The following is a 14918-nucleotide window of genomic DNA, read 5'->3' as shown; positions in this document are numbered from 1 at the left end:
GGCCAAACAGGATCCTTTGCAAATTAAAATGCTAATTTTAGCCTGGGAAGATATATTGTTGCTTTTGGATAAAAATCAAACCGTCTTGACATGAGGAGTCTCTCTTTTACCATCTGTGTGAAGAACTTTGTGCCCCAGTGCCTCCTGGGATCCTGGTGTGACAGTAACGGTGGATCGCAGTGGGTGGGTGGGTGTTCCAGCCCCGCACAGCCGCGCCGACCCCTTCTGCAACCTCGCCCGTCCCTCTCTGCGGGTTATTAAAATTTCAAAGGCAAGCTTCCCCCAAAACTCCCGGAAGCTGCGTTCCCCTCCCACTTCGGCACACTCTGACCTTATGCCAAAGATTTGCTCATTTTGCTTTGATGTCACACTCTGGCACCGGTTTCTGCCGCTGGTTCTCAAAGTGCTTGATGGTTGATTAGAGGGACGAGGCTTTAGTTGTGTGAGCTCCGTTTTATTCTGACGTGAACGTGCGTTTTTCAGGAATAGGTTTCTTCACACACAGGCACACGTGTGACCAAACTGAGCACATGTGCCTCCGTACTCGCTGTAGCATCAAGCCCCAATAAATAAATTACCCATCTGTCCATGTTTGCCTGTGTTTCCATCAAAATTAGGAGCAGAGAGTTTGGGTTTTTGGCAAATATGAAGTACTAACACCAGAAAGTGAATACCCTTTATCGCAAGACAATGTTCATGCTGGACATTAAATCCGGAGGAAAGGAACTAAATGTCAAAGATGTGATGAACGCTTGCACAATATTCATAATCAGAGGAAACATGATATTTGAATAAGGACAAAATGGTATGTAAATATGTGCACTGGGAGCTTTTAAACTTTGTAAAGACCGTAGAGATTTCTTTAAACAAAGCTTGGAGAAAAAAACTCCTTAAAGCCCATGAGCTCATGAATATGATATTTGATCCTACAGACACTCGGCAGTAAAGCCAGCACAGTCAAATATTGTTGTCCAAAGTAAATTCAGACTACACTAGATACATAAACTATGCTTGTCCCCCCCGCAGTTATTACTTTCAGTTTGTGAGAAAGGGGTGGAAAACAGTGAAGCCCCCCTAGATCACTTCACCGCTTGACTCTGCCTCGTGTGGTTACACAACTTTTCTGCCTGTTTCTTAAATGCTATTCACAATATATAACTAAACTAGGCTTAGGCTGCTTTCTATGTAAAGCCTTTCTCATATGCAACACTGTGCGGACTTTAAAATGTGAAAACGGAAACGTAGTGCGGCACAGCTACCAAACCTAACCAACACGCGGCCAGGCAAGCTGAGTATCAATCATACAAGCAGCCACAGCCCTGGTTACTCTGGAGGAGCTGCAGTAAGTCCATAGCCCAGGTTACAAGAATCTGTCGACAGAGTGACTGATATCTTTCTTCCACCAACAAACAGGTGGAAGAAGGTGCTCTGCTCTGTATGAGACCAAAAATAGAAGCTGTGTAACATGGTGGGGACGGCATCATCCTGCGGGGAAGGTTTCTTCAGCAGTGTTAGGGAAAGCCATTAGGAGTTAAAAGAAAAATGATGGAGGTTAAACGCAGGGCAAGTAGTAGGAGAAAAGCTGGCTGCAAAAGACGTGGGATTTGGGCAGAGGTTGACCTTGCAGAAGGATAACAACACTAAACATACAGCCTGTTTAGATCAAAGTATGTCAGTGTAATAAAATGGCCAAAGTCAAGACCTATATCCAGTTGGCAAAACTTGATCATCGCAGTCATTTCCTGGCCGATTTAGTCCTAGACGTGAGAAGCTGGCAGTGACTTGCAGCTGTAATATTAGCGAGGTGTGGTTTTATAAAGACATGTCTCATGGGAGCTAAATACATACGCAACCACACTTTTTAGGTTTTTATTTATGAAAAATTTAAAATGAACCAAACTAAGAACCTAGTATTTGTATTTATGTTTCGCTAGAGCTGATAGCTGGAAACTTGGCACACAACAGATGGATAGTGCATTTCTCAGGGAGTTTCTCAGGATTTATTTTCCCTGTTTCATAAAGAAATTGCTCTGACGCTGGTCATTTGCTTCTTTTGTCCACATGCTGTCCATTTTTCTTATTTGTCCCACATGGTCCGAAGAAGAACTTAGAAAGACTTTTAAAAAGCCAAGTTAGCTTCCGATCAGGATCATATCCTGAGAAAATCTGTCTCAGAGGAAGTGATTTCTTTTTTAAATAATGTGAGGTTGAAAACAGTTCAACAGGTTTGCATACCGCAAATTTGACCAAGACATGCACAAGATTTAGATTTATTGAAGCAGTTATGCCTACTGGTGTCACCATTAGAAGTCTAAAGTATTGAAACGACGCTTTCAATTTATTTAGCTTTAGCCAACCCAGGAACAAAAAAAAAAAAAAAATCATCTGAATTATATATATTTTTTGTTATTTTTGGAAATCCCATGAGTCTTGGAGCTCTAAAACAGATAAGGTCTTATATCAAAATAGTAAGGTTAAAACAGAACCAAAGCAGGTTCCTGCGCTTGTATCTTTAAAGCAAAAGTTATAAATATTGTCCAAAGGTTGACAGACAGGGCTCGCCTCTCTTTGCTGTGTGATTTTCATACCAGAACTATACGTATTTTGCAACCTTGTCTGTACTTGAAACGTTATCTTGCTAACGTGGGAGTGAGCTTGCCATGTCCCAGGATGCCTGCTGCCTTAGATAATGGGTAAAGGAATGCGACCAAGTCTTTACTAACAAAAAGCAGTCAAGCTGCTTCATAATGCAAATCTATTATCCATTTAAAGCTATGTAAATAGGTCGTTTGGCTAAAAGTAGACACTGGAAAAAAAAAAACACGAGTTACTCAAAGCCATCTGTTGGACTCTTTGCCACGAGATGACATCACTGCTATGTGTCTTGCCTCCTCAGAATGGGCATGACGGTGCGGGCCGAGCCGAGGGTGTAGCCACATCTGGCAGAGCGAGCTGAGCTACGCTGAGCAGGAGCCTCAGTACGCCGGGAGAGCTGCGGCAGAGGGGAAGATGGGAAAGATGGAGGAGGAGAGCGGCAACGTCGGGAAGCTCTTTGAGAACTTCATCCAGGCCTCGACCTGCAAAGGAGCTCTACAGGCCTTTAACGCCCTGTGCAGACGTTTGGACCTCGACCCGGCGGACCACGACACTTTCTACAGCAGCCTGAAGGCAAAGGTCACCTCCTGGAAGGCCAAAGCACTTTGGAGCAAGTTAGACAAAAGGATGTCCAACAAGGAGTACAAGAAAGGTCAAGCTTGTTTGGGGACAAAGGTAAGTTCGACCACCTCCTTGCTCCACTTAAAGAAAGTAATGTTAATTATGATGGATGGATGTAGAACAGTGGAATATTGACAAATTATAAATAAATACATATATTTATGGTCTTTTTGTCTAAATCACTCTTTTGGAGTAGTTATTAGCAGTCAGTGTCTTACCTGCGGTAGATCAGCAGTCAGAGTTTCCGTTTTAAAAAATAACAAAAATTCTCATTAGAAATTTAGCCCAAGACGTGCTGTGATCAAGGATTTCCTTTCAGTTTTGTTTTTGTGTTTCAGCTACTTCTTCCCACTATTTTCTAAATTTAACTTCTCTTCTGCAAAACTGAACAACTTTGCTCTACATAATCGTAAATCAAGAGGCTGAATGTACCCTTTTGTTGATCTGACATGGCTGACAATGTCAACAAAACAACCACCAGCCACTGACATTAAGATGAAACGATTAGAGAAATGAGGGGAAAAAACAGCATTTGCCTGGGAAGATGGCGTAATATAAAAATTAGCCAAATTAAGCAGAATATTTTACCAATTAGATCGGCTGGAGGACTCCTGTATAGAAACAAATTTTGTTTAAATTACAAAAATATATATTTTTCAACCACTGTGTTTCCAAAAAAGTTTTAAAAGGTTAAAAGGATGTAAAAAATACCTTGTAACATACATTGCAATGTAACATATATTTTTACTGATATAAATGTGGTTGGAATATTTTGACTTTGTTCTAGATTTTCGAAACTCACTTATACATGCGTGGTCTGAGCTTAATACTTGTTTTACGAGAATGGAGATGGGATTTGATTATTCTGTTTAGTTACACACTGTCGTTGGCATGGGCTTTAAATAACAATATAACCGATGTAAATTTCTACTGTAAAGAGGTTTTTAGCCCTTTTTTTTTACACTTGGGAGTATTGCGTGTTCTTCTAGTTTGTCAGTTTTGGGAGATGATGACAGGGAAAGGTTAAACAGACCATCAAGATGATTGGTCGCCACCAAATGTGTCCCTTTTGATCTATACAAACATGAATTGAAGAAAAAAGTTATTTAGGTTTTTAATGGTGCAACACAATTCCCCTGCAATCCTCCTTTAAGCTGCTGCCATTAAGTATGAGATTGATGGTCTCCTAACCAAAATAAAAACTCATTTATCTGAAAACATTCATTCTGAACACCTTAAATAAACGGCCATTGATTAGATTGCTGCTTTTTAAAAATTATATAATGAATTTAATGCATCCAGTATTTTGGGATTTTGAAGCTTTCTTCAGTGCTTTTAGCTATACTGTATTAACGTTGTGTTTTCAATCTTTTAATGTTGTGTGGGTGCTGGTTTTGCCAGATGACACATCTCCATCTCAAAGATGATGAACCATAAAGTTATTTTATCTGATTATATACATTTTTAACTAGTTTCACTTCATTTTAATAATTTTCTACCCATATTTTGTCTCTTAAAGTGCTATGTTTTAGTCATTTTCTGTAGGTTTCCTTAATATACAAGAATCTGGACGAGTTGTCATAACGGTTTAAGCGGAAATTGTGTTATGGGGGCTTTGTTTTGCAAGATGAATAAAGATGTATTTGGCTTTAGCGTATAGTATGAATATCATATATACAGTATGTGTCATGAAACAAGGTTTTAGGTTTAATAAACAAGTTTTATTTCAGAATTTCTGTCTCAAAGCTTGGTAAGGTTGCGTGTTGCTTGGATTTTTTGATGCTCTATATTTTGTTTGGCTGCTGTCCAAAGTATTTCATTCCTAGATTGATATACTGCTGCGAGCCCAAAGCTAAATGTTTCCAGCACATAGGTTAAAAAATGCTTTCCTGGCTTTAACCGGAGACAGGCTGTACCTTTTCATTTTATTCATCTGTTGTTTCACATTTCCTGTCTGGGTCTGAACACCTGTGCAATAGAGATAAAAATGCAGAGGGAAATATTTTTTTATTAGGATACTTTCTAAACTACATCTTTGACTTTGGTATGAATGCCAGTCAGCTACATTGACTAAATGTGTTGTATTTAGTTTAGCTTTTATTTTTTAGAATACATTTGATTGACACATTTTTTATAATGTATTCTTTGCTTTTTAAGGAGTGTTAAGGAACTGTTATAATAGTAATCTGGGGAAGATGATGCAGACTTATTTAATAATCAACACCCTGGAGGAGTGGATTATCTTTGAGTTTAGCAACTGGAACAACTGGAGTCTTTCTAAAATAATAAAAAACACCCATCAGGTTAACTGTGTCACTGACAGGCCTGAAGTTTTATTATTTAGGAAGTGTTTCCTTGTTAATTGCTCTCACATGCTTCCTTTTTATTGGAAACAAGTGGGACTCTGACACCCTGTTAAAGGAAAGCGCAGAGCCGCTAAGCTCCAAAGCTGTCATGGACAATTATTCAACTTTTGTGCACCCATGCATGGTCCCTACGCATTCTGGAAAAGTATGTAATTTTATTTCAGTTTTTACTAGGTCTACTAAAATATGAAACAGTAAAATAAGAGTATGGAAAAATATTTGTATTTCCAGACTTTATTCCCAATCAAATTGTCTAAATCTTCTGTATTTCTTTCCTCTCATCCTTGAGGCCGACCTCCCTTCTTTCTGTCCTTCCTTCCTTCCCTTGTGTTCTTTGTTCTTTCCTTTCCTTGTGTCCTCCTTCTTTCACTCCTTCATAGTGTCTCCCCTTAATTACCTCTATCCTTCTTGCATTGTATGCTACCTCGAACCTCTCGTTGTGTCTTCCGTCTCTTCCTTATGACTTTCCTTCCCTCATTCCTTCCTCTTCCTTCCTTGTGTCCTATTTTCCTTCCTTCTTTCTTTTCGTTCTTCTTCTATCCTTGGCTGCGTCCTCCTACCCTTACGCTCATAAGATGATGTATGTTAAAGCTCTGTCCTCTTCGTGAAGAGGTGCAACAGTGAGAACCAGTCACTAAAGGATGTGTGATATACTGTGCTGAGGTTGCTTTTAGCGGTGGTGGTGTCATGAAGGTGATGAGAGAAAGTCGAAACTTAGAGAGGAGTGTTCACCTGTCAGCTGTGCCCAGATTCAACAAATGCACAGGGAAGAGGCAGCATCACTCATCGACTCTGATTATTTGGGCTCCATTTGGACTCCGTTTGGCTCCTTATTTGCTTTTCCTGAACATTTGGACCAAGGATCTGGTTATTATTAAAATGTGTTGTAAAGTATGCTATTTTTTTTATATTGAATATTGTAGGCAACAACTTCAAAAGCTAATTACATTAGACCTGACGAAAGAATTCCTCTGAAATCAAGCCAAAACGTGAGTTTAATGAGCTGCTTACGTGTGCGTTGTGTTTTTATTGCTCACAAAGGCAGGCTATCTGCTTTTACGTCTCCTCCTTCAATCACCGAGTGAACGCATCTTTCCATTTTTCTGACAGCTCTGCTCTCCAGCCGTGGCAGATGCGATTCCGCTCAGCGTTTTTCCTTCGCATTGCTGCGTCTATTTCACAGGATGTGATGTCATGGGTTTTATGGCCCAAGCATGCGTCTCGTTAAGTTTTACTGGCTGCAGCGAAATATGTCTTTTTATATAAATGTTGCCACACGTCAGTCTCGGTGCACCTCATCGGATCTCTGCGAGGCAGTTTGCTCCTAACTCTGGGACTCAAACACATCTCCTCTCTGTATAGGTTAAAATACATTTGAGATAGAGGACTTAAGCAAAACAGCCTCCGATTCTTCCAAGTTATGATGTTAATCATGTGTGTCTATTTTTTTTTAAATCATTCCTAAATGCTTTCCTTTAAAAAAAATATCAAAAGGTTGCTTTTCATTCCTATACAAACAGACATGTACCTTAGTGAATGTAATTACTTTGTTTTCTTTCAAACTAAACAAGACTTATGCATGCACCATTGACATGCTGCCTAACAAGAGTCCCTCGTCTCCACTTCAACCCACATCTTACCCGAGGCTTCGGACTTTGACATAACCCCAACTCAAATGACGATTCACAAAATTTTAATCCTAGCTTCTTCATGTCTCTTTAACAGTGAATAGATTTCCATCTCCAGCAAAACCTCCTCAACCTGTTTAATACAGATCAGATGAACTGTCAGCAGCACCCTTAACTCTCTTTAGCTCTTTATACATCAGTTATACCTCTTGCTATGTTGTAGGAAGAAACATATATTAAAACAAAGATTATTATTGGAGAGATTGAAGGGGCAGATTAGATGTTTTCTCTTTAGTTGATATACGTATGATTTTAAAATAAAACAAATATATATATATATATATATATATATATATATATATATATATATATATATATATATATATATATATATATATATATATATATTTGATCGTGTGGTTTTAGTACCAATCAGAGTTCAGTTGGGCCTTTATATAAAATAATAATGCTACTCGATTTATTTACTTTGATTTTACTTATCGAATGTACTTTTTTTTCTTTCTGTTGTTATTCCGCCTAATTCATTCTAATATGAAGATAAAAGGTTTCTTCTGCAGTGCTTAAGCTAAGGTGTAATAGAGGCAATAAAGTTTATCAGTCGGGTTTGTTATTTTGTTATTGACATTCCATTAAGAATACGTTTATTTAACAACCAAAAATTCAATAACCAACCGCATGTTTTATGTATACGTTGATTTGTTTATGCACCGCTCCTTTACTGTTTAGTATTGAACAACCCTGAGTGGATTGAAGAGGTTTGCCTCAGAGCGAAAATGTTGTTTAGGTTTCTTTCCATATTAGTCAGACTTGTGTGACCGTGATCTGATTTACTTACAGTTTAATCAGCATTACTAATCTAGTGCACTCTTGTCTTAAACCAATGACCTAATGACAATGACTGTCTTTGTTCATCTCCCTTTGTGCTTAGATCATAGGTTGTCTGGCTGGGTTTGATGAATGTCAGGGCGAGGTGATGGTGGGTGGACAGAGGGGTCCCTGGTGGAGAGAGCAGAAAGGAAACCAGTGTCCTGACTCAGCAGATGTGGCACCTGCGTTCAGAAAAAAAAAAAAAAAAAACATGATCAGTGAGTGGAAAGTGTAAAAACAAACACGTCTGCACACGGCTGATAAAGAAATCAAAACTGTGTGACACAAGTTTAGAGAACAATGGGCGCTCTTTGAAAGTGCAACTAGGTTCCTTTTTTTGCGCGTCTATAAATGCTGCTGTCCCCCATCTGTTCACTGGTTGCAGGCCAGGACACTAAGTGCTGTTTAGCAGAGAAAAAAAATAACTGTGTAAGTTTATACTTGTCAGGGCAGTGCGTCCACCACCTGTGTGTGTGTGATTCACATCTGACAATACATCAGCCCGGCAGCCTCGGGCCGCCTATTATGAAGAATGAGAGAGGCACAAAAGGCCTTTTACCGTGTCGGTGCAAGAGAGGTATGCGGAGCAAAACCGATTTTTATTACAATACAGCAGAAAAAGTATGACACAAAAAGTAACAAAATACACTTCTGTAAGTTCAATTATTCCATTTTAAACCCAAACTTTACCATTTGTTCTCCAAGCAATTTTCTTTATGTAAAAAAAAACCCCAGTTCATATACATTCACGTATGCATTGCTGCTGAGTGTTTAATGAGAAACCATGGTGATGAGTAATCATGAAATGCTGACGTCTCACGTCTGATTTATTTTAATTGTATGTTTTGTTGTGATAATGTGATATTTCACACAATTCACCAAATGAGTGTGAATCTCACCAGAATAACTCAGAGAGAGCTGTCTTGCTATATTAAAGTGACATTTTGAAGTCGTTCCTTATAGTAAACTGTGGGTTGAATACAACAGAATTATTTTAAAACATCAGCTGTCAAAGCAGGTATGAAAAATCTCTGAGCCTGGTATCAATTATTGCATGGTTGGTACAAAATGACCCTTTAAGCAAAACTGCAGTTTTGCTTGAAGGGACAATAAAAAGTTTTACTCTTTTTTTGTAGTTTTGATTGTGAATTACATTTTTTTTGTGAACTTTAATGTTTCTTCTTTTTGTGATATTCTAATTTCTTTTAGCCTTGTTCCTTTAATTTCCTGTAAAACCCTTTGAGTTGCCTTGTGTGCAACTGGACTTTCACGCCAGCGTTGACAAGCAATGATTGAAAGGAATTTCCTCGAGCCCTTCCTAAAGTTTATTGTAAGGAAGAATGATTATATTACTCTGATAAAGGAGGGCTCGCAGATTCATTTTGGTTTGATCAGGGTTATAATCTGGAATATTTTATAAGAGTCAGCTGATCCCAACTAGGGATCTGAGCCACAACCAGCTGAAAAAAAACATATCTTACAATTAAATTATAAGCAAGAATTGAAAATGTGAAAATATGAGCATTTATTTGCATCCATATGAATCCTTTCTCTTAATAGAATGTGTGACAAATGATAGTAGGATGGGACAATAGGACAAACTGAACCAGAGATGTTTTTATGTCACATTAATGCTGTTTTATGGTCGTTTAGTCTGTGTTTTACGGCGCAGTGTGTTTCCTTGTTGTTGTGAGCAGCAGGCAGGCAGATTGTCTCATGGAACTGATACCAGTGTAACCTCCTTGTCATTTTTAACATCATGTGATGCCAGGAGTCGAGTTTTCTGTTATCTGCCTGTTTGTGTCGGCACATCGAGTCTTTCTAAGAAAAGCTAAGGAACAAGCAAATCCGTTTAGTCCTAATTTGGTGAGGCTTTTTGAGACAGGAGACCGTTGAGCTTTGCGGGAACGGTGCTCAGTTCTGGTTTAAATATCCAAATAATCCCACACCCTCGTCTCTGCAGTTTTCCCCCATAAAGTCTCTTAATGTCTTCAAACGGAAAGAGGAGCTTGCCAACACACATGCGTCACCTCTCTCATCTATCATTCAAGACGATGATGTCATCTTTCAACCACACATACTCAGACAGACGCTTAAACCTCCAACTGACTTCATGCACTTTTTAGGGAAACGGTTTGGTGAATAACACCTGAATTATGCACCCCTGGGCAGCCTAGTAACAATTACATCACCCCGAGCGTGTGCAAACCCGCGCAACGTAGCTATGCCAACAGTCCAATCACACATACATCTGGTAACTTGTGCAAATCCTCCACGGACTGGACTAATTATCAGAGTTTGTCTTGCCGAAGTGTTCTGGAATGAGATACTTTAAAACATCCCTTCAGCGCAGCAGTCAACCGCGGCTCCTTCTCAAGATGTATGGAGCTGCTATGATGTTCTAAACTCATTATGAACAAGCTTAATGCATGCTTTTTCTCAGTTTCAGCCAGCCTTCTGTTGATAATGCTGCAAAGATGCCTTCTGTTTGTAATAACGAGCGTATTCTGTCATTCCTGTTCCGCCAGTGCCTCATCATCGGAGGAGGTCCGTGTGGCTTGCGGACCGCCATCGAGCTTGCCTTGATGGGTGCCAAGGTGGTGGTGATTGAGAAGAGGGACTCCTTTTCGAGGCACAATGTGCTCCATCTTTGGCCCTACACCATCCATGACCTGCGGGGCCTCGGTGCCAAAAAGTTCTACGGAAAGTTCTGCGCCGGAGCCATTGACCACATCAGTGAGTGTCAGACTTCACAGAAACAAAACAGGCTTATCATGACGACGTTGCGTTGATTTGCCTGCAAGCATGGTCAGCAGCAGTGAAACACCAATCTTTTTCAGACGAGACCCTTCACTGCGCTGGAAAGTTTGTGTCAACTCGAAGCCATCTTCTCTCCCTCACCGTCCCCCTTTTACCACAGATTCCTAAAACCTCACAATTTGGAACCAAGAGTGCACCACTTGGATTTCTGTAGCCCTGAAATGGTGTAACAAGCATACTTTCTTTTTTTCAACTATTGCAGAAAAACAAACAAACAAATTCATGCTTTAGTCTACATCCATTTTATTCTTATGTCCAGCAGTGTCACCCATTATCACCTAATAGTTAATTGTACACCAAAAAGTCCAGATTGCCATGTCTCCAACCCGACTGCTGTTGAAACCTCTGAAAGGAAAGCCATCGCTATTGTTACGCAAACTCCAGCCCCACTTTGAGGTGTTTATGGATTTTCCAAATGATCTTTGGATCTTCTAGGTCTAGGGTTGAGTCACAGCCAGAACCTGTTTCCTATATTCTCGCTAAGGGACACAGTTGTTCCAGTTGTTTTTGGGTTGGATACAATTTGTACAACCAAGCACCACCCGGTTGTACAAATTTAGAAAACTGAATGGCAAACCTTCTAGTAGGAGTTCATAAACTTTTCATAAAAAAAAAAAAAAAAGTCTGTGGCGATGGCTAGATACCTATCTACTCTTCATATTGAAATTCAAGCAAAAAAACAGCAGTTTCAATAAAATGGGTCTACAATAATTAAGAGTGTATCGGCTTTTTTGTGGGGTGTCCTGTTTTGTAGTGGGATAAATGCTAATTGTGACTTAAAGTTAATGTCCGCACTGGCACTAAAATGTAGAGGGACATGGGATTCGGTCCCCCGAGTCTGAAAAATATCTTTTAGTACGCGTAGACCTGCTTTCTCTTGTTTTTGGAAGTTCATATCAGAAGGTGATGTTGGAGATGAAAATCCGCTGGGGAAACAGGAATTTTTGCCTCGTTCTTGGGGTGAAACAGTTCATAAAAATGAACTGTCTGGTCTTTTTTTTTTTTTTTTTCGGTCAACACTCCAAAACTCCCATATGATAAAAACGATAATCTTCCATTTACTGTTTCTGAAATATCAATGAAGCTTAAAGAGATGCATCGAACTGACATCTCAACCCGAGACAAGAGAACCAAGCAGGACATTTGTTCCACCTCAAATCTACTTCTTTACGGCTCAGCATTTTCTTCATTTTAAACATAAAGCACATCCGCAACGTTACACACAGCAGCACCCAAATAAACACTGGCTTTCAATGGAAGCTTTATCACTCTTCCTAATCTAAGCCTTTGATCACAGTCTCAGGGTTTGTCACTAGTTAACCATTTCCCAACATACATGCACACCGACTCAGACGAGAAGAACAATAAAAAGAAAAGCAAACGTGTAAAAATGAAAGCTTGTCTGTCCTTTTCAGGCATTCAGCAGCTGCAGCTCATCCTCCTGAAGGTGGCCCTGGTCGTCGCTGTGGAGTTTCACATCAACGTGGAGTTCATGGAGCTGCTGGAACCCCCAGAGGATCAGCAAAATCAAGGTACTCCTGCAGACAACAGGTTTGGATGTTGGAGAAATGAGGGGGGGATCCAAGCAGTTAGGATATGCCTAGCGAAGACTTTTAGGAGGGGGAAGTTTAGAAATGTAACCTTTTTTTCCCCCAGACAGGTGGAGTTTAGTTTTCTGGAGGATCTTGGTTTACATTCCTGCTTTGCTGCTCGTGCGCCACATTTAAACGGGTTAAGTAGCAGGGAACATCTTGTCTGAGAGTGTTTTATTTCCTTGACGCTCACTAATAAACAAGAGGGAAACATTGGCGGAGGTTTTGCCTTCATCATGTGTAGCTCAGAAGAGCAGAGGTCAGGTGATCTGCTTCATCTCCCCGTCACTGATCTTTTTCTGCTATTTATACAACCTATTTACCCCGCCGCAATGCATTAACCAGCGGTTTATTTTGTTTTCTAGACAGAATAATATTTACCGCCTCGGTTCAGCTTTGGTTACATTTGGACACGGCACAGTGGCCACTTGACCCCCCATCATCCGACTCCTGCCTTCAGCTCATTGGCCGATAAGACAGGAGGTGTCCGTTCAGTTTTCACATCGGCACGCCGATAACAACAACAGCTTCGGCCAAATTTAGAGCTGGACTTAAGCCTCCGGTTCTGCTGTGACAGACTTAGCTGTGCCCTTGACTTCATGGAAGGCATTTCCCCCCCCCTCCCCTGGTGATGTTGCACAACAAAGTGGCAATGCAACACCTGCTCACATTTTGCACCTCCGCTGTAACAGTCCGCCTGTTTGTAGATGGAGAAGGAGGATATGCGCACAGAAGCCTTCAATTTCCCTTTCATTCCGTCTTTCTCCTTCACGACACCGTTGACAGATTTGAAACGGCTTTAAAGTAGCAGGGTGGTGAAAACTGTCCAGATAACGTGATGTGTTTCGCGTCACAAAGGGAGAAGGCATGGAGGGCTTCATTTTCATATGGAAGTTGTATTCGTGTGCACGGTTTTCTCCAACACTCCAAGTCACTCTTTGTCTTTCAGCGATTGGGTGGAGGGCCGCAATCCGACCTGCGGATCACCCGGTGGCCAACTTTGAGTTTCATGTGGTGGTGGGGGCCGATGGACGGAGAAACACGCTGGAAGGTGAGAGGCAGAGAAACAAAGGGACCAGAACTGTGTGGGAAACTGCAGTTGTGTGCAGCACTTCTAAATATGACGAGAGGTTGTTGATAAAATGTCTGGGAGCAAGGCGGCACTCCCAGGCCATTCAGTTTCTGAACATCTATCTATCTATCTATCTATCTATCTATCTATCTATCTATCTATCTATCTATCTATCTATCTATCTATCTATCTATCTATCTATCTATCTATCAATCATATACTTGTCCTGTGTTTAGGTTTGGCCTGTGTAAAACTATTTCCACTATCTGACATAGATTATCTGGGTGAAAAGAAATGACTGAATTCATTGAGCGAGGGAAAATATCCAAACTAACCCTGGCCCATGTGGAAAAGCGAGGGCCACCCCTTTGCATTAGTCTTTTAGGGGGCTGTGGAGAGATTTTAGCCCATTCCTCCCCAGGGAGTTGTTTCAGTTCAGCCAGATTGGAGAGTGTGTTAAAGCACGGATTTCCTGTTTAGGTTCACGCCACAACATTTCAGTTGTAAATCAAAATCTTGACTAGGCCATCCTGAAACCTTCGTAACCCCTGCGCCATAGAGGTTAACCTGCTGATGTGCAGAGAACATGAATCATGGTTCCATCAATCACAGCAAGTCATCCAGGTCATGAGGCAGCAAAGCAGCCCCAGACCATCACGCTACCGCTGCCATGTTTAACTGTTGGTATGATATATTTTATGCAGATGTAACGGGGCCAACACTTTCCAAGTTTTTTGTCTTAATAATCCACAAAATATTTTTCCATATATCCTGGGGATCATAACATTTGTAATTAGACAGGTTATCTTTTGTCTGATAATATATTTGAATATATTTGATTTATTGAAAAGATGATTTGAAACATTGATGTTTGACAATAAAGAAAAAATAAAACCCACAAAGAAATCCTGAAACGGGCCAGCAATTTATCACAGCACTGTATCTGTTCTCCTTAAACCCTATAAATATCAGGCACACATTTTAAACCACCACTTATATCATTACATTTTACTATCAGTCAGACATCCTAGGAAAAAAGTGAAGTTGAGGTGAGAAATAGTTCTCTTTCTCGTGTTTCCAGTACAGGCCTTGTTCCTGAACATGGTGCCGTGTTTGTCTTTGAATAAATATATAAAGTAGTCAATTGGAGGACAAGGTAGAAATGACAAACATCTGAAAGTCAGATCTTCAGAAGAAGGAGGGAAAACAGGGAAGTGGCTTAACTTACAAAGAAATAAACATTCCTCTAGTAATCTGCTTGTACCAGACATACAAAGAGTGGAAAAAGTCAAATAAAAACCTTCAAACTAACACAGAGGTAGGTCTCTTTAGAAGA

The 14918-nt window shown here is 40.2% G+C and overlaps 1 protein-coding gene across 8 annotated transcripts in view; it reads left to right on the top strand.

Moving 5' to 3' along the window:
- Positions 1 to 2877: 2877 nt before the first annotated feature.
- mical2a (microtubule associated monooxygenase, calponin and LIM domain containing 2a) overlaps positions 2878 to 14918 on the top strand; it is a 32743-nt gene continuing 20702 nt past the window's right edge. For 7 of the 8 annotated variants that reach the window (XM_021321741.2, XM_036130753.1, XM_012873015.3 and 4 more), the window contains exons 1-4: positions 2878 to 3270; positions 10627 to 10834; positions 12334 to 12450; positions 13460 to 13561. In XM_021321741.2, the coding sequence (XP_021177416.2) occupies positions 3010 to 3270; positions 10627 to 10834; positions 12334 to 12450; positions 13460 to 13561 (688 nt within the window). In that variant the 5' untranslated portion in view covers positions 2878 to 3009. Of the gene's footprint in view, positions 3271 to 8015; positions 8281 to 10626; positions 10835 to 12320; positions 12451 to 13459; positions 13562 to 14918 lie in introns of those variants that run through there. The other variant, XM_036130756.1, reaches the window with a different exon arrangement.

This window comes from Fundulus heteroclitus, unplaced genomic scaffold (genome assembly GCF_011125445.2).
Source record: "Fundulus heteroclitus isolate FHET01 unplaced genomic scaffold, MU-UCD_Fhet_4.1 scaffold_38, whole genome shotgun sequence".
Classification (NCBI taxonomy): domain Eukaryota; kingdom Metazoa; phylum Chordata; class Actinopteri; order Cyprinodontiformes; family Fundulidae; genus Fundulus; species Fundulus heteroclitus.
This window is presented reverse-complemented; position numbering and strand designations above follow the sequence as displayed.